This window comes from Dermacentor albipictus, chromosome 2 (assembly GCF_038994185.2).
Source record: "Dermacentor albipictus isolate Rhodes 1998 colony chromosome 2, USDA_Dalb.pri_finalv2, whole genome shotgun sequence".
NCBI classification, from domain to species: domain Eukaryota; kingdom Metazoa; phylum Arthropoda; class Arachnida; order Ixodida; family Ixodidae; genus Dermacentor; species Dermacentor albipictus.
The window spans coordinates 64,078,326-64,099,057 of record NC_091822.1 but is presented as its reverse complement, the minus strand read 5'-3'; the positions used below and the strand labels follow the sequence as shown (position 1 = coordinate 64,099,057).

The 20,732-nt window shown below is 46.2% G+C and overlaps 1 protein-coding gene across 1 annotated transcript in view; it reads left to right on the top strand.

Annotated features, from left to right (window-relative positions):
- RabX5 (RAS oncogene family member RabX5) overlaps positions 1-18,776 on the top strand; it is an 81,766-nt gene extending 62,990 nt beyond the window's left edge. The window contains exons 8-9 of the mRNA XM_065440820.2: positions 10,000-10,119; positions 16,266-18,776. Coding sequence (XP_065296892.1) covers positions 10,000-10,119; positions 16,266-16,342 — 197 coding nt within the window. The 3' untranslated portion in view covers positions 16,343-18,776. The remainder of the gene's footprint in view (positions 1-9,999; positions 10,120-16,265) is intronic.
- Positions 18,777-20,732: the final 1,956 nt, after the last annotated feature.

The window sequence follows — 20,732 nt, the reverse complement described above, 5'->3', positions numbered from 1 at the left end:
AATTTTAAATGCCTTAGAAGAATGTGGCGTCGGGGGACGTAACATCAATGGATAGCCAGCTATCTTCAAGAGAGAACGATATTCATGACAACTCCAGACGGAGAAACAAAGAACCACCCTGTCTATCGTATAGTGCCTCAAGGAGGTGTATTGAGCCCAACCTTATTCAATATCGTTCTCATCGGACTGGTCAAAGAACACGCAGGCGCAGTCTCGGTCTCTGTGTATGCAGACGACATCTGTATATGGACCATGAGCTTAACGCGCTTACAAGTGCAAACGAAGCTGCAGCGCGCGGTGTCAATAACGTCGACATACCCAAACAGTCGCGGACTGCAGCTCTCACCGGAAAAAAGTGTAACCATGGCATTTACACGAAAGTCAATGGCCTGCTACCCCGTTATGATTGATGGGAAGATTATACATTCAGTAACCCACTATAAGTTTCTCGGAGTCATCATCGACTGTGACTTATCTTGGTCGAAGCACCTCTCAGGATTAAGAAAAAAAGCTAGACAGCTTTACTCAGATCATTCGACATGTGTCTGGAAAATGATGGGGGCCATCCATGTCATCTCTTCTGCAGCTCTACCAGGCACTTTTTGTTGGCTACTTCCGCTACAGTGCGCCTGTACTTTCTCGGGTTAGTACAACTGCTGTACGCACACTTGAAAGTGCTCAGGCTCGCGCACTGAGAATTTGCCTAGGACTACCACGATGTGCGTCTACTTGGGGCACTATTGCAGAGGCACGTGCGCGCCCAGCTCGAGTTTATCTGCAACATGAGCCATTGCGAGTGCATCTAAGAGTACTGACCAGACACAGAAACCATCCACTCACGAATGTCACAAGCGTACGGCCTGTGTCCGCCTACTCAGAAGCCGTGTTGTCGCAGCAAGACTTATTGCCGTCGGACTTCGAACCGTATGACATACCCGAAGTTCCACTCTGGACGATGACAAAGCCAACGGTGAGGCTCTCAATCCCTGGAATAACGAAGAAGTCGAAGATGCCGCTTGCTGGCCTCAAGCGTTTCACGCTATCATACATTGCTTACATGTATGGATATTACGAACATATTTTTACAGATGGCTCTGTGACACAGACCTCTTCCACGGCGGCCTGCACTGTGCCAGGAATGGGGATCGCACAACGGTTCAAGATAGGACACAGGACGTCGTCTACAGCAGCTGAGTTGACCGGAGTTCGAGAAGCAGTTCGCTGCATACTGCAACAAAGTCTCGAGAAGTGGACAGTGTTCTGCGACTCAAAACCAGCACTGCAACTCATCAGCAATTATATGAGTGACAGAACCGTATATAGTCCCCTGGTTTATGACATCATGTATCTGCTTGCTGAGGCGTCTCATTCCGGACATACCATTGTGCTGCAGTGGATTCCTGGCCATTGTGGAATAGCTGGAAACGAACAGGCTGACGCAGAAGCAAAACAGGCGCACACTGACGGAACTATTATAAAAATTCATTTTCCCCGGTATGACATTAACGCCTTGCTCCATACCTCCCTTAAAACTTCTACGGCGCAACATTGGGACTAACATCGATCCCGAACATCGACAAGAGCGCCTCCATAGACTTGACGCTGGATTACAATTCCGGCATCCACTTCGGTTGCGGAGAAGCCAGGAAACGCTCATTCATCGATTACGGCTGGGTGTGACATACACCAACCAATACCTTCACAAGATTGGACAAACACGGGACCCTGAATGTAGCGTCTGTCGCACTCTCGAGACAATAGCTCACGTACTTTGCGTGTGCCCTCAACATGCGGCTGAACGAAGAAAACTCAAATCTACAGTTGACAGCTTGGACTCCCGCCCCTTTTCAGAAGAAAAGCTTTTGGGCGCGTGGAGGAGTGTTGACTGTGTCCAACGGGCCATAAAAGCACTTTTGAACTTTTTAAGTGAGACTGGTTTAGACGATCGCCTCTAGAAGCTGTGAGACGTGTAGTCAGTGCGAAATGTGTTTGCGCAAAAACTTTTTGGGGCAAGATTACTTTTTGTATGGACAAGATTACTATTAGTGTATTGCGTCTCCAGTGCGCATCCGTATATTGGACAACGTGTATATAGTATCTCATTGTACCATATCATAATCATCCGCCACCTACCTTTCCCTGTATTTTCCACTTCCCCATTCCCAAGTGAGGAGTAGCAGGCTAGAGACACGCTCTCCAGGCCGACCTCTCCTCCTTTCTCTCCATTAAAATCTACTCCTCCTCCTTCTCAGCTCCTATGCAATTCGAATGCTCTTAAACGTTATATCTCGAACTATCACTGCTGACCGATTGCTGTGCCGGGACGACTTTTGCTGATCTCAATAAAGGCGCGTGAACGGACGCCAGATATGCGCATAACGGAAAGGAAACTGTGCAGGTGTTGGCTTAAGTTTCTTTTTTGACATTACACTGATGGGAAGTGCGCGGCTCCCCGCATGCGCCTCATTCTCACCCTACGCAGAAATAATAATAATAATCTTTATTTCTCTCTTTCCACAGAATACAGAATGAGAGCGGACGTAAGGGTAAAAGCCGCATGCAGCGGCTTGAAAAAAACCCCATTACGCCCCACATGACAGTATGACGAGAAGCAGCTTATTCATGACAAACGCAGAGAAATACTAGACACATTGGAATACATTGCGAAATTTGTGAACTTACAAGGGCAAAAAATACAGTAGGGATCAGTAAGAAAATATACGTACAAAATCGACAACAGCCTTAGCGCATTTGTTAACATTGTGTGACGTAAGAAACAATAGCGCGACATACAAAAACAGAATGAAACACTATACATTAGTGCAGGAGCGGCAAAACACTAATTAACTTATTTTTCGATATTTCTTCCAGGGAGGTGTTATTACGCTCAAGTGTGTTAAGGTAACAGGGAAGTTTATAGGCGCTTGATTGAAATCGGTACACAGTCCGACAAAACGGTGTAGACCAAGTGGTGCAACGGCGTACATTGTACATGGGCACATTGCTTTGAAGGTTGAACAGTGTCAACATATCTGCGTTGTTTGTTCTAATAGCATTCTTGTACATAAGAATTAATCTGAAGGCATAAAGATTAGGCACTTGAATGATGCTAAACTCGGAATAATAGCTTTCTGTGTGGGCATACCATGGTATGTTAGCAATTAATCTTATCGCACGTTTCTGGGTAAGAGTAATCTTGGATAAATTATGCTCCGTACTTGTGCCCCAGACAGTGTGGCAATAGTTAAGTATTGGAACTGAGAAAGCATTGTAGATTAATAGTTTAATTTTTGTTGATAGCACATACCGTTGACGACATAGCACCCCATTCACTTTATTCATTTTTGATCTTACGTTATTAATTTGGGCATCCCAATTAAGCGATTCCGAGAAGGTTACTCCCAGACACTTGATAGTACGCACGATTTCAATATAGTTGTTCTCAAACTTAAGCATAATATCCTTTACAACTTTGTTTTTCGCTCGAAATACTATGGCTTTAGTATTGCTTGTGTTCACCTTTAGGTAATTTTCCTGCGACCACTGACACATGTATTGCAAGAACTCATTACCTCTAGAGGATAAGTCATTTTCTCTACTACCCGTAATGAGCACCGTAAGGTCATCAGCGTAGGCAGTAAGGTTCACCGGCAGCTTAGTGTAAAATATATCGTTTAAGTAAACTAAAAACAACAAAGGGCCTAAGATGCTGCCTTGCGGCACGCCCGATCTTATGTATTGGCCATCAGACAGAGCTTCATTGTGTGCTACAATTTGTTTACGATGTTGAAGGTATGACCGTATCAAAGAATTAGGAATCCCTCTTATACCGTAGTGGTTTAGTTTATTTACTAACAAGTCATGACTGATTAAATCGAAGGCTTTCGAAAAGTCAATATAAATTCCGAGGACAAGGAGCTTGTCTTCAAATGCATTTATGATGAGTTCCTTTTGCTTGAGCAGTGCCAACTCAGTGGATCTTTTTGGTCTGAACCCGAACTGATCATTCGACAAAACGGAATGCTTATCTAAAAAATTTGTTATTCTCGTGTGAATAATTTTTTCTATGCCTTTAGAAATTACCGGTAGAATAGAAATTGGCCTATAATTTGACAGTTCAGAGGTATCGCCTCATTTGTGTATCACGATAACTTTTGCAATCTGCATCTGCTTAGGAAATACTCCACTACTGAGACAAAGGTTGAATATGTGTGTTAATATTGGGGCTAGCAAATCAATTACATACTTTAGAGGTTTTATTTGAAAACCGTTAATATCTAAAGCCCTACTGTTTTTAGGATTTCTGAATACAGAAATTATTTCATTTTCGGTTGTAGGGGGCATAAACATCGACATCGAGACTCCTGGTGCTTGGTGAATTGACGTGTTTGTTGAATTAATAGGAGAGCTTGCTGTATTTGTGATATTCACAAAGAAATCATTAAAAGCATTTGAGAGATCCTTCCCTGTCAGCACAGCACCATCGCGCATAATGCAGTTTGGACCACTGTTGTAGCGACGTCCAAGCAGTTTACCTAGTTCATGCCATCGATGCATAGGGTTCGTGCTAGAATTATCTGATAACGAATAGCTGAAGTATTCGTACTTGGCTTGACGTAGTTCTTTGTTCAAGATATTGCGATATTTCTTATATTGAGAAAATTTCACGGGATCCTTGGATTTAATGAATTGCGCATATAGTTTCGTTCTTCTTTCTATTTTTTTCAATAAGGCATTCGTAATCCATGGTTTCTTTGATTTTCGTTTGCGACAGCATTTTAAAGGAAAGCAGTTTTGATATATTTGGTTTAACACAATCATTAGTGCATCGTACGCAACATCTGCGTCAGGTAGCGACAATATATGGGAAAAGTTGGCTGTACATATTTCATTACGAAAGGTGTCGAGGGATTTCGAATCAATGCAGCGATAAAAGACACCGGTGATTTAGAAGCATGTTTAGGGTTGGTATTAGCAATAAAGGAAAATACTGGAAAAAGATCACTGATGTCAGTTATCAAAGTTCCGGAAGTTATAGTGCTTTCATCTTTGTTAGTGATAATTAAATCTAAAGTAGTTGAAGTGGAACAAGTTACGCGCGTTGGAACAGTAATTACATTCACAAGAGCGTAAGAATCAAATAAAGAAGCAAATTCTGTCTGCTCTGGTGACGCGGTTCGCATATCAATATTCATATCACCGGAAAGGTATAACACGTGCTCATTTATAGACACATAATCAAAGAGTGCTTCTAACGATGAAAAAAAATTTTCAAGTTTTCCGTCTGGAGGGCGGTAGACAACACAAAATATATTTTTGTCGCTCTGAACGGTTAACACTTCACAGTCCGGAGTGCAGAACGTGAATTTCTCAAGTATTGTTGCAGGAAGCGAATTCACAATTTGCAGCGATACACCACCACCTCTTCGAGTTTCCCTGTTATTAGCGAAGTGAGTATAATTGTCTAACACAAAGTATGTTGAATCATCGTGGTACCAGGTTTCAGTAAACATTATTGCATGGAATGAAAAATTAAGGGAAGTAAACAGCCTATGTATTTCATCAGTCTTGTTGCACACAGAACGACAGTTCATATGAAAAACACCAACGCTATTTTCACAGTAAACGCTATTTAGATCTGTGATAGAAGGAAGTTCGATGCATCTTATGGGGGCATCCATGATTTTTTTTTAGCTTATTTTATTCAGATCATTCGAGCTAGTGATCCTTAGTCTGGCACTATTTTCAGATTTGCGGGCATAAATATGCCCATCACGCACCCAAACAAACTTCCAGTTCGTTTCACGCTTTTTGGCGATTGCCTGCGCCAGGAGGCGCTTCCTTTCAGGACACAGGTGCTCATTGACGTAAATGGGAACAGATTCAGAAAACCCAAGTTCATTGGCCGTTAGGCGCTTTCGTCTTCCTTTCTCCAGCACAGCATTTCGTTTACGTCGGAGTGCAAACTGGACAATAATACTCTTTCCAGTTTGGCTTCCTGGTGTTGAAACCCGGTGGCACGACGTCCATTAGCCTAGCAACGTGTCCAAGTGTTCCATCTGATTATTTTAGTTGATTCAACAAGATGTACAGTTGGTCGACAGTTATCTCGGGAACATTTCATCATCATCATCATCATCATCATCATCATCATCATCAGCCTAGTTACGCCCACTGCAGGGCAAAGACCTCTCCCATACTTCTCCAACTACCCCGGTCATGTACTAATTGTGGCCATGTTGTCCCTGCAAACGTCTTAATGTCATCCGCCCACCTAACTTTCTGCCGCCCCCTGCGACGCTTCCCTTCCCTTGGAATCCAGTACGTAACCCTTAATGACCATCGGTTATCTCCCCTCCTCATTACATGTCCGGCCCATGTCCATTTCTTTTTCTTTATTTCAACTAAGATGTCATTTACCCGCGTTTGTTGCCTCACCCAATCTGCTCTTTTCTTATCCCTTAACGTTACACCGATCATTCTTCTTTCCATAGCTCGTTGCGTCGTCCTCAATTTCAGCAGAACCCTTTTCGTAAGCCTCCAGGTTTCTGCCCCATATGTGAGTACCGGTAACACACAGCTGTTATACACTTTCCTTTTGAGGGATAGTGGCAACCTGCTGTTCATGATTTGAGAATGCCTGCCAAACGCACCCCAGCCCATTCTTATTCTTCTGGTTATTTCAGTCTCATGATCCGGATCCGTGGTCACTACCTGCCCTAAGTAGATGTATTCCCTTACCACTTCCAGTGCCTCGCTACCTATCGTAAACTGCTGTTCTCTTCCGAGACTGTTAAACATTACTTTAGTTTTCTGCAGATTAATTTTCAGACCCACCCTTCTGCTTTGCCTCTCCAGGTCAGTGAGCATGCATTGCAATTGGTCTCCTGAGTTACTAAGCAAGGCAATATCATCAGCAAATCGCAAGTTGCTATGGTATTCTCCATCAACTTTTATCCCCCATTCTTCCCACTCCAGGTCTCTGAATACCTCCTGTAAACATGCGGTGAATAGCATTGGAGAGATCGTATCTCCCTGTCTGACGCCTTTCTTTATTGGGATTTTGTTGCTTTCTTTGTGGAGGACTACGGTGGCTGTCGAGCCGCTATAGATATCTTCCAGTATTCTTACGTATGGCTCATCTATACCCTGATTCCGTAATGCCTCCATGACTGCTGAGGTTTCAACTGAATCAAACGCTTTCTCGCAATCAATGAAAGCTTGGTTGGTTATATAAGGGTTGGTTATATAAGGGTTGGTTATATTCTGCACATTTTTCTATCACCTGATTGATAGTGTGAATATGGTCTATTGTTGAGTAGCCTTTACGGAATCCTGCCTGGTCCTTTGGTTGACAGAAGTCTAAGGTGTTCCTGATTCTATTTGCGATTACCTTAGTAAATACTTTGTAGGCGATGGACAGTAAGCTGATCGGTCTATAATTTTTCAAGTCTTTGGCGTCCCCTTTCTTATGGATTAGGATTATGTTAGCGTTCTTCCAAGATTCCGGTACGCTCGAGGTTATGAGGCATTGCGTATACAGGGTGGCCAGTTTCTCTAGAACAATCTGACCACCATCCTTCAACAAATCTGCTGTTACCTGATCCTCCCCAGCTGCCTTCCCCCTTTGCATAGCTCCTAAGGCTTTCTTTACTTCTTCTGGCGTTACCTGCGGGATTTCGAATTCCTCTAGGCTATTTTCGCTTCCACGATCGTCGTGGGTGCCACTGGTACTATATAAATCTCTGTAGAACTCCTCAGCCACTTGAACTATCTCATCCATATTAGTAACGATATTGCCGGCTTTGTCTCTCAACGCACACATCTGATTCTTGCCTATTCCTAGTTTCTTCTTCACTGTTTTTAGGCTTCCTCCGTTCCTGAGAGCCTGTTCAATTCTATCCATATTATAGTTCCTGATGTCCGCTGTCTTACGCGTGTTGATTAACTTAGAAAAGTTCTGCCAGTTCTATTCTAGCTGTAGGATTAGAGGCTTTCATACATTGGCGTTTCTTGATCAGATCTTTTGTCTCCTGCGATAGCTTACTGGTTTCCTGTCTAACGGCTTTACCACCGACTTCTATTGCGCACTCCTTAATGATGCCCATGAGATTGTCGTTCATTGCTTCAACACTAAGGTCCTCTTCCTGAGTTAAAGCCGAATACCTGTTCTGTAGCGTGATGCGGAATTCCTCTAGTTTTCCTCTTACCGCTAACTCATTGATTGGCTTCTTGTGTACCAGTTTCTTCCATTGCCTCCTCATGTCTAGGCTAATTCGAGTTCTTACCATCCTATGGTCACTGCAGCGTACCTTTAACGGGTTATAAAAAGGACGGAAGGCAGAGAAACGACAGGAGGCGTTCACTCACAACTGAATCATTTATAGAACAAACTTCACATGTGTTCATATACTGTGTGTCCCAGCTAACATTAGCCAAGCTGTTCAAAGAAAAAAATATTAAATAAAAAAAACACGGTGCAAGATCAAATTATAAGACCTAGCGCTTTCGGTTGTAAGAAGTCTGCCAAACGATATACTCTAGGTCGTAGAATCGTAAATTGTAGCTTGTTTTTGAAATCCTTGTTCTTTTTTTTTTTCGTTGAACAACCTGGCTAACGTTAGCTGGGACAGTCCACGTAAGTGTTGACACATGCGCAGCAACGCAGGAGCAACAAATAAAAACGATAGTTTACCGATAGTTAATCGCATCGGAACCTGAAACTTAGAGTCCGCACGTGATCGTGTACTAACCATCGAGAAAAGAAAATGCCTGATCATGTAGCAGGACAGAAGCATGGCGGACACATCCTTCTCCTCTTTTTCTTGTATAAGAGGCCTCTGGTAATTTTCGCGTGAGCTGCTCACTGTTTGGTAAAGCTACCTCAGTTTCCTAAAACACAGAGTAGCACCTGCACTGTCTGCAATGGGCTGCGAGATGCGACGGCCCAGATGGTTTCTTGACGTTCCTGATGCTCCCTTACATATACATTGATGCAATGGCCCACGTACACTTTGCAAGCAGCTAAACGGAGTCAGGTATACGATTCCTTAAATACATTCCGCCTTTTTTCTCTGTGTAATGGCACATGCAGAAGGCTTTCTATGAACACGGGAGCAAATACGTTTAAGGTAATTTTGCCTTAAAACACGACGTTAACTTTATTTCTGGTTTATTTCATAAGAAGAAAAGGTCCATGACAGACGCCGTAATGAAAATCACAGGATTCATTTTGACCACCTGGGGTTCTTTAGTGTGCACTGCTACAGTATATCGGTGTGCCAGCGCGTTCGCATAGCGCCGTCATAGGAATGCGTTGTCCGCAGCCGGGTATCGAACCAGCGACTTTGCTCTCAGCAGACGACCACAGTGATCTAAATTACTACAAGGTAGATGTTTTTGTTGCTCCAATTTACAAGGTGTCTTTGCATGGCGCGTCTGAAACCGAATCATTCGATCTGTACTCATCACTGTGGTCACCATCGTCGTTGCTCGAGCTGTCTTCTCTGTTCCATGCGCGAGAACCTGGTAGGCATTCAACATTGCAAACGAAGCCATCGCACGAGTGACTGCAGCTGGATCTGTGTTGTAAGGTCGGCCTCATGTTGCGTTGCAATCACTAGAAAGCTCTGGAGAGGGAGCCGAACTCTGCTCGTCAGCATTCCTAGCTTTCTGACGGCAGAATTTTTACAGGTGCAACACGAATCAGCCAGGACAGTGAGAGAGGATGACCTTAATGAGAGATGAATACGTATCCATATACAAACTTGTACTCGGCGAAGTTCGTGCTTTTCTGCTTTTTCTTAAGCGTGCGGCTCAGGACAGAGACAGAGAAACGAGGAAACATGCTCTACTGGCGCTGGCTGCGCTCACCTAACTAGCCCAAGAATGCCCAAGCAACCAGTCTTAGTTAGCTACGGCTAGGGTACTTCTTGGACTACGCTTGGTCTGTCTTTATTTAGTTTCTTTAACAAAGGATGCATCTCTCTCATGGCGCAGGCGAGAACGTGCAACAGTTGTTCTTCCGGGTGGCCGCCCTGGCTTTCGTCCAGTGCCTGACCAGGGAACTCCAAGAGAGGCAGCAGTCGCCAGAGAAGGCCGTCAGCAACAACTTCGTCCGTGAGTGCACGCGCGCGTGACAAGCGCACTTTTGTCCCTCCTGTATATACGAAAAACGCGGACTGCTATTCTCTTGCATCTAATACTGTGGGAGTTGGTATGCTGTTTTCGATAGTGCAGCGCGATCCAACTGACAAGACGCTTTGGCTAAGTTTGTGATTATAACTATGCAGAATTATCCCCACCTCAGCGTTATCGGTGCCTTTCCACTAAAAGGTTGAACGAGAGAGGGGTATCAATGGAAAAAGACTGAGTGCCCTTCTACTGTTTGAAGAAGGATGACCGGCGAAGCTGTGTATGTGGGCCCCTTAACGGCAAACTGCACCTCCGCCGCGGGTCGGCCCATTACTGGACTATCTTCGGGTTCGATGCATGTATGAAGAATGCTTAACGCCTGTGTCACCTCTACCACTGGTTATCCCGGCATTGCACTATCTTCGGGATCGGCCCACGTATTGGGTCCCCACACGGACATGATCCTGGGGAAGGGGGGGGGTGCTAGCCCTTAACAGCTTCGTTGTAAAAGGGACAGAGAGCTGAAATAGTTGAGCCAGTTGGCTACTTTCTACTTGGGAAGCGAAATAGAGATAGGAAAGAATAGGTTGCATTGATCACGTGCTCTAGAAAAAGCATAGCGAGCCCATGGTCGAGAACATAAGTCCGATGCATGAGTGGTCGTTAGAAGCGTGCGTCCACGGCCCTGACCGATCGATAGCTGGTGCGAACTGACAAAGCGCTTCACTCGTAAGAACAATTTGCCACTGGCCGACTGCCTCCGCTAATTAAATGTTCAGCACCACGATTAGCTGGAACGCGCTTACCAGCAGTTCTACCGCAAAAATTCCCGTGAATAAGAGCCATGATGTATTTTAAGTATTTGAACAAACTCAAACCCCTCGCTTAATAGCAAGAACTTGCAGTGATAGTAGTCTCCGCTGATCTTTGCTGTCTTTCTTTTACAGAGGAGTTGTTAACCTCTAGTTAGACGGCATTTCTCGTGTCCCCGTCCGTCTGAAAAAAAATGTGCGCCAATCCTGGTGGCAGTGCAGGGCCAGGAGCAATGGCTCGTACCGCCGTAAGGCAGAGGCTTCAAGCAGTCGGCAAAGTGAAGCGACCAGTGCATATATACTCTTTGGAATCACGCATGCAACGTGCACAACAGCACACGTTTCAATAAAGAACAAGCACACTATAATCATTCTAACCACATAATTGATGATAAGGTGCTTCTGATAACAATGCGAAGGACGTAGCGCCCCGCGCATACGTTTCCCGGTTAATATTACTATTGTGCAAGCTGCCCCGCCGACGGCAGCAAGCGACGTGGGGAATGAGGGCCCTAGCCTTTCGTATATAAAATAACCAGTCAAGCAGCTGATTTCAATGTTGTTACAGCACAGCTGTGGGTGGCGGCGTATTGTCAAAATTACCATTACTCCCATCGCTATAATTACTCTAAAGCAATAAAACATAGCATAACCCCCTCAGCAGTATAGTGGTGGTTTTTAACAGCTTCGCTGGACATCCATGCACTTTCGCAGTGCCGGGATGGCAAGTCAATTTTTTTTTGCTCTGAATGCGTTTTTGTATTTGCGTTTTCTCACCCTCTTCCGCCACGAAAGGTGGGGTCGATATTCACAAAAGGAACTCTTCGTAAAGGAATGCCTCAGCCAATCTTTATGTCTGAAATGCATTAGCGAAGGCGGCCAGCCAACAGCCTTGACGTAGCAGTTCTGCGGAAATCCGCAAGGTGCAGAGAAGTAATTAATAAAGGGGAAATGAGACATCCGCTCAATCGTATACCAACTGCTGAAAAAAAAACAAAAAAACATACGGGTTCCTCGAAGGAAAAGTTTCGCAGTTGAAGAAAGATTCGTCCTCGTCCGGGACTCGAACCCGGGAGCAGCGCTTTTCCGGGGCAGCCGCTCTACCATTTGAGCTAACCGGGTGGCTGGCAGATGGCAGGGCGAAGTCGAACCTATCAACAACTCGAAGCAAAGGCAGGAGTTCGACGTAATAGTTCTGCGGGCACCCGCAAGGTGGAGAGAAGTAATTGATAAAGGGGAAATGAGACATCCAGTCAAACGTATACCAATTGCTACAAAAAAAAAAGACATAGGGGTTCCTCGAAAGAAAAGTTTCGCAGTTGAAAGATTCGTCCTCGTCCGGGACTCGAACCCGGAAGCGCCGCTTTTCCGGGGCAGCCGCTCTACCATTTATTTGAGCTAACCGGGTGGCTGGCAGATGGCAGGGCGAAGTCGAACCTATCAACAACTCGAAGGAAAGGCAGGAGTTTGACGTAATAGTTCTGCGGGAACCCGCAAGGTGGAGAGAAGTAATTAATAAAGGGAAAATGAGGCATACACTCAATCGTAGCAATTGCTACAAAGGAACGCAATACGGGTGCATACGCACATTTCTCATAAGCGCTTGGGCGGCCCTTGCTGGCACTATATGGCTTGCCAGGAAGAAAAGGCAATTTGGTCCGACAAGTTTTGCGAATACCGAGTTGTCATAATAATGCGTTGTTACTGACAGATTCATTGTTCTTAAATGTCGGCTTGTGAAAGCCATGGATTTCGCTTGAACGGCAATGCCCGGCAGTCGACACAGTCCAGAGCATACAACGTGGCATTTGCACATAACTATACCCGACACAACGATCATACAATTTTACACAGTTGATTCACGTGAATGTCGCTGTATTTAATACAGTTAGCGAAAACTAACGTGATATACGTATTCTTTCCAAAAAATAACAAAAGTGTTAATCTTTTACATGCGCCAAGTGGGAATGTGTGGTGAGGCAATGCGTAAAACCCTACTTGCACATCGGCAAAATAATAGAACATATCTCACGATGACTGTCCGTGTTAATTCGATCAGCGTTTAAGCCACGTAGCGATACACGTTATTGCCACTGCCAAATTGTGTCATGTAGGAACCGTGCGTTGCAATCTGGCTCCTCTCTCGCGTTTGTCTCCAGACATGCTGCGCCATCTAACGGCGCGTCCACGAAGTTCCCCTTCCTTTTGCGTTGCTTTGGAGGTTGCACTGTCCCTCGCTGCTTGCCGCCATTCGTGGCGAAGCTATAAAGCGTCGGGCTGCTGTGCTTCAGGAACCCGTTTTAGGCGGGCTCGATTCTGTCCAGTGCCGAAAAAGTTTTAAAAGTTACTTTAAAATTTAAGAGTTGCGTACGAATTTACCGACAATTACGATACTTCATAATGCGATATTTGAGCGCAGCTGTATCTGTATACGTATTTTCATTTCGCGATATATTGGCTGGCGCGGACAATCTATCTCGTGCGGCACGTTGCAAACGAAGCGAAGCGTGGCGCTACTGCCACTCTAATCGCGACGCGTGAGCGCGATTCAGAGCAGCCGCCGCAGACAGACCACCGCTCATGCAGCGCTTTGCCTCCTTGCAGACGACGTACGCTACTCTGGCGCCCTATCGTAGCCATCGTCGCCGCAAAGCCCTTCGTGCGCGGCGCTACGCTTTCCTTCTAAAGCCCGGGATACATGGAGCGTTCTCCCACGGCGAACATTGCGCGGCAGAAATAGACGCGGCGGTACGACGCCGCTGGTTCGCTGGCTTCGCTTACATGCAGCGACAAACGGGCGGACGCCGCCGCGCGCCCGCCGCATTGTTGCCAGACTTTACGGATGTGTTTGTGGATTACAAAAAAAAAGAATAAGCAGGATTTTTTTGTATTATTTATTGTTACTGACTAAACAACTTCGAAAAAAGTTTCATAGAGGTGATTACCAATTTTTACACATTTCAATTAGCTACATGCATTTTAGCGGGCTGGCTTTGCGCCGTCTGGTGGGTCTGGCTACGTTGAGTGAGCGGTCACCGCGGAGTGCAGGCGTTGCAGAAGGTTTTGTGGTTCTCGAACAGGGACGTTTACTTTGCGTAAAAATAAATTGTGATTATTGATGTTTACTTAAGTCTCATTTCCTGTTTTAAAGCCTCCTCCAAGAACAAGCGTTTAGTACTGCAGCCGGAGAGGATAGAATTATCGATATTTGGTGTGAAATGGGCATGTCACCGGCTCTCGTTCTCGGTGCCCCAGGCATTGCGTGTGCTGCCTGGGCCCACACAGATGCAAACAGCCAGGAGACCAGGCATGGTCGGCTTCTAACTGCAATGTCATATGTAGAAGACACAAAGCCGCTGAATTAAGCCAAAGATGCAAATCCCGTTAAAAGAAATTGCAGATGACATTCGCTGTGGGAATCGGTTCATGCGAAGTTTTCATTAGCGTTTGCAAAAACGATCTTTTTATTTAACGACCATTTGCAAGTACAGGGGAAACGACCTACTGTGGCACATCTTTTCCGGGAAACGCCTAGCCCTAAAACTATGCATCCTTCCCCGTCAGCGAAGGTACACTGAATTGCGTAGTCATATAAAATATTGAAAGAGGAATGTTGATTTTCATGTCTATTTATATGCAATTTAGTAAAGGAAGCTGATAAATCTGTTCTGAAGACACAATGCTGTGCACGCCTACCTCGATAAGAGTTACATCTTGACATGAAAAGATGCATGAGAAGATGACCCATCTTTTCTCCGTAATGTGCCGGCAGCATACTCTTGACTACAGAAAACTTCCTGTTGTTCGTTTTTCACCGTCTAGTTTGCCACGGAAAATGAAAACATTTAGCCTCGTAATTTACTGCAAGTACACGCTATTGATGCGTTAAGATAAAAGAAACGTGCGTCATGTGTGAAGCGTATGCCTGCGAATACATTTTGCATTTAAGTGGAACCCATTTGCGAAACAACAATTTAAACGCCTAGCAGCACCGTTGCCAACTGCAGGGTCTTATTTTCATTATTTGGCACTAGTTCCTTGCGGTATGTTTCGTGCTAAGCTTTGTTATGGTTGCATCTTTCAGCTAAGTCTTGAAATATCGCTGTATTTGTTGTATCAATGTCATTGATACATAAAGCAAGACTGACTACTGTTTTGCGATTGTTGTGGAACCGCAGTGCACCGGACTTGCATACAGAGCAAACGACGAAGTGTGACACACATTTTTCGGGAAGTGCCTAGCTCAAAAACAATGCATTCTTCCCCTCAGCGAAGGTAGACTAAATAACGTAATCATATAAAATATTGAAACAGGAATGTTGGTTTCCTCGTCCATCTATATGCCATCAGTAAACAAACTAATAAATCTCTTCTAAAGAATGCGTCGTGTACATAGTACGCCGTTCATTGAACTGTTATTATTTTTAATCGTGTAGGTAGCAATATTCGTTTCTCGAAACACAAGGGATAATGAATGCGCTTCATGCGACTATCATCATTACAAGTAAACATAATAAATATTTCAAGGCGACACTATCTTTCAACACGTGACCACGCCGTAATTGAGCGTTATCTTATGTAGACCTTCTGGCGTCACCTTCCCGAAAGAAAGCGGCGTATGCGTTTCTTAGGCGAAATATTATCCACCAGTGAAGCAGTCTTTTCGACGAAAAGCGTAAAGGGAACCGTACTGCTTGCGGCTTTTCACATATCGTCGTTTATTAGACTGATGATTTTCGTTAGATGCACCAACAAAACCACTGCACTAGCTGCACTGGAACGCTGCGTCACAGACACGACAGGAGACATTTCGCTCCACCACATCTTATCCTTAACCGAGAACTCGAATAACCCGTCGCCGTTGCGGCCACTAAATAACTAATTGAACCCCACGCATCGCCCTCAGCTCTTCCACATTACACTATTTCACTGAAGCTGTCCTTTCTATTGACCAAAACCCGCAGTATATTGCTACACCTTGAAATGCCCACAGCCCCCGGGGTGCATTACAAATTTTTTCACCTTCCATGGATTTTCCTCCTGGGAGACTGCGCTGACCCGCTCATAACCACAGGAGCAGCGACGGCTGATGCAGCGGGCTAGCGCACTCGCTCATACCAATGGGGCCCTCAACTGAGGGCTCCATCTTGCGAGGAAAGTGCCCCGTTGTATGAAAAAAAGAAACGTTTCTCTGTCCCTTTCTGTCTCTCCCGAAGCTAAAGCATACCGTGTCGGTGGCTGTCTCTCTCTCTCTTTGCGAAGTTTCGTTGGGCTTTCGGGAAATGGCGCCGCTGATCCCTCTCTCGCCGATTCATGCAGGGTTGCGGAAGCGGAAAAACGGCAAGAAGATCAAGGCGCCCAAGTGCTCCGGCGGCCAGAAGTGCGCCACGAAGTGAACGCTCCCACGCGGGCCCACCGATTGCTCTTGCCGCGCAGGAGACGCAGTCGAGAAACCAAGTGTGTGTGTCCAGCGAAGGTGCAGCCACTGTGCACTGTGATCTCGTCAAAAAAAAAAAAAAAAGGCGAGAGCGTCACGGAACAGTGGTCGCGTGGCACGGTGGCATACGGAACGGCCAGCGAGCCATCATCGCCTCATGAGACTTTCCGGTCTGGAAGCGGGCCTTCCTGTGTATGACTGGAAGTGTTATGGACACTGGTGTCGTCTTTGCCCGAGCTGCTATGTTGCTGACCCTGTTTATCACACACACACAAACACACGTAAAAAAGCACTGAACGATGGCCGTCCGGAAGAACGGGAACGGCTTTGCCAAGGTATTCTTTTTTTTCGTTTTGCGGAGGATGACCCTAAAGCGATCGATGGGGATTACTAGCGACTCACCTAGTAGACTCTATTGTTGAGAGGTTCCCCGGCTCGGCGCGGAGAAGTAGTTGCTTTCCTGGACGCGGTGGATGCATTCCGAGGCTGGGGGTACTGGTGTACCGCAATTCTCAGCGCAAGCTAAATACCAGGGCCTGTACAGTGTAGGAAATCTCCTTGACGGATTATGTTCCTTTATCCACCATGCAACGCCGGCCGATCGCGGCGATAACGTGGGTCGAACGCTGCTTGCGCCATTGTCGAAAAGGAAAAGCACTGTAATAGAATCGCAATATTATTCCAGCTCAGGTGATTGAAATGAATGTGTAACCTTCCGCTACAGCGTTTCTAATAGAGGTGATACCAATAGCATCGCACCGGAAAGCTCGATCGGTAATGGTTAACGAATACATCATAAAGCGTGCAAACTGTGATGTCCCGCTACTCAACGTGTAACGGTTGTGCTGCCATGAGCACTCCACACTGGTTATGTGCGGTGGTGCTACATGCCCTGGATGTGCCACTCTACTGGCATGCAAGAACTCTCTGACATTAAGGCTACAAGGTCGTACGGCGCCAGGAAGCATGTGCAGTCTGTGTGCGATGCCATAATTGAAAGCTAGGGCCATGACGCGTATGTGTTGCAGGCCTTCAGTCGTGTTGTCACAGCTCGAAGCGTGCAATGTCCTTCTGCTATATGTAGTGGGTACTGATTCGAAGCGGTCGCCCTGAGAATGGCGGAAAGAAAGCCAGTTGTCGAGTTTAGCTTGAGTGAAGCAAGCAGCTATTTGCAAAATGTGAAGCAAGGACCACGGCTATCATTGGCATTGTCAGCGCGGAATCATAATCGGCGCGACCCGTTGTCGTAGGTCTCACATCCGCCTTGAGCGGGGCACTGAGCTCTGGTAACATTTCCGATTCGTTATTTTCGAAGGACGGTTTGGTCCTCTAGTAAAGCAGCAGTCAAGCAATTCGCGCGTGAGACCTATTGTAAAGTTGAGGCACTTTTCGAGGAAGAAGAAAGAAACGCGTGCGTAAGTTCTTGACGGGAGTAAGCTGCGCTTTAGAGAAAGGTAAGCTAGTTTGCAAATGCCATACTGTACTGTGTGGGTGCTCGGCAGCGTCTCGCAAATCGCGATAAAGCCTCTTCACGGAAAGTATGGAAGCCTGCAATTTTCACCAAGTTAAGCTCGCTGTCGCTGCAATCTTGCACTAGCTTTGTTCCCGTCGACTCGACGCGTGCGGATCGAGTCACAACTCGAGTTGATCGAACCCGACCCTACCGCGTGTACATACATTTTCCAAGCGCAATGTGCGAGTAAACCTACTCGTAGCAGGAAGGTAGGCCAAACTTGCCCCGCCGCTATAGTTCGACCCGACCCGCCAATGTTCACGTGAACCCGACCACCGGTTTACGGCGAGACAAGCCGACTCGACACTACTTTATCGGGTTCACGTGAACGTAGCCACAGTGCCACACGGCACCTTTACAAGAGCAGCTGATTCAAGCCCGGTGAGCTTCTCAGCGTTGTTTAGTGTGCCTTGAGAGTACAAGAGCTTCACTGCATGGCAGACAGAGGCTGGAAATGTGTGCAGAAAAGGGTCTGTGTCAATGTTCAAGTGCTCGTTCTATCTATGTTTGCGTGCGAATGCTTTAATAAATTTAAACGTAAGCGATTTTTCCGGACACTGACACCGCACACGCGTTCCTGTCTAGTCACGAGTTTCGACAGGAGTTATGCGAAGCTCCCTTGCCATGGCTTCCCGTGCATTGCACCAAAGAACCTCAGTTTAGAGATGTCATAATAGCGCATTTTGTTGTCTTTCGTGTCGTTTTTTTTGTTGTTTTCATGACATTCTGTGCTTTGAGTGAAAGAAGCTGAATTGTTGAGAATGTTGTGTTCGTAAAAAAAAGCATACTGTGTAGATTTCCATTTAAGTTTTTGTATTGAAATGTGTCATGTGTGCGTGGCGCGCTTTCTCATGACGCAATTAAAGCAGCAAATGACCCATGTAAGCGTAGTGTGTCTGTCCATCTGCGCGTTGAAGTTGTCGACCACTGGAACGACCATGCTGTAAGTGTGGCGTAGATGACCCCTGGAGAGGGACATGCTGTATGCGCAAATACAGCAAAGGAAAACAAAGCAAAAATAAAGCTTCGCAGATTTATGCATCACCTAGCGAATGATACATCAAAGAGAGCGACGCTATATATGGGGCAGGTCGTCATACCCTTCTAATCTCTAAGTCTGAGTTGCCGCTGCCCGAAATCTACCGAGGCTTTGTAAGTGCTTCTCTATATCTATATACGAGATACGAGTATTTTCCAGCGCTTCACTACTGCGGACATAGTAGTTAGTCTCTGCTATACCGGACGTTTGTTCCTATACACTCGGAACACTATCTGTGGCAATGAACGGAAAGATATACCGGGGGCGGAACATCTGCACACGCGTTACGACACCAAGTAGTCCGGTAGGGTTTCACATAGCTTTCGGTTTCCTGGAACAGATACTGGAATAAGGGTATAGTTAAGTTTTTGGTTGTTCTTTTCTCCTTGAAGTCGACCAAAGTCTCTTCAAGGTGTTTATCGGCGTTGATGAAGCAGGAGGCAGGTTGGAGGTAACAAAACTTGAAGATATATTGTAACGGAAATATTTACACAGTCAAATACAGAGTTAGCAAAAGAACACTGATACAAAACACACAAGTAAACAGCGCCTTACTCTTCTACTTTTTCTTAAGTTAGAGCCTAGGACAACTGTCACTACATACGACCAACCGAGTCTCACTGTTCTACCACTAAGTGGTTACGGCCCAGACTAGCGTTGCATCGTACGGAGTCTTACTGTTCTATCAGCTTTAGTGATTACAGCCTAGACTGAGGAACAAGCACCTCGTCTCGGTTGTTATAGGGGAAAGAGACAAAGAAAAAGGGCGGTAGGGTCGTTAGCCCATCCCACGGAAGCAATTGCCAATGAGAGTTGACAGTTTCTTAAGCCACAACCCAAAGGGATGGGCTTACTCTCATAAGTGAATCTATTGGAAAACCACCCTGTTTTCCCTCTTCCCACATCTTCTTCTCCCCCTCCTATTTCCACGTGGTCAGTGACGGCCTCGGCAAACACGCCAGGCATGCACGATTTATTGAGGCCATCTCGCACCTCAGCGGCGTTTCTAGCCAGCAAGGGGGCTCGGGCGCTGGTGTCCCAACACCGCGTACCGTAGTCCCCCTCAAGGTTTTTCCTGGTAGAAAAATAATTACCGCTGGCGGCATCCGGACTCGGGTGCTCTTAAAACGACATTCTCCGAACGCGGCCTCCGCATGCGCACCGCGCCCCTCTCTACGGCGCGCACTGCATGTTGCAACACGACACCAAGCGGGCTCTCCCCAGCGCTCAAAACAAGATGCACGTGGCTGCCGTCCGAATGCGTAGGGCCGTGAACCCCCCGCTCCGTACGCGCCAGACGTGGTCAACATTGCTAGCAGCTGCGTCTCTAATTAGCAGGGGACTCAAGAGCCGGCGCCACATTGTCGCGTATACAACCGTCCCACTCGAGCTTTGTCCGCGTGGCCCTATTATGACCATCGGCGGAATGTCAACACAGCGCGCGTAAAAGCGTTTTCTCCGAATCCGTTTTCCGCCTCTGCACCGCGCTCCCCGCGCCGGCGCGCGCCTCGGCTCGTCACCCAACACCACGCGGGCCGTCCGACCCCTCAAAAACAGAAACGGTTGCCGCCCGAGGCGCTGGGGGGTGGACGCTTCCCCATTCACAAAACGCATGGGCAACTCGCGGCACTGCAAAAGTATATACAAAACAATCATGCAGCCCTACGCCGTCCATCCTGCCTGTTCGACGATGAGCGGCCTAACAGGTATCTTCCACGTGCAATGGTTTCGCATTTGCTGTCGCGTCGGAAGAGAATCAAAAGCAGAAAAATATAGGTCAAGTTTAACTCTTACTGG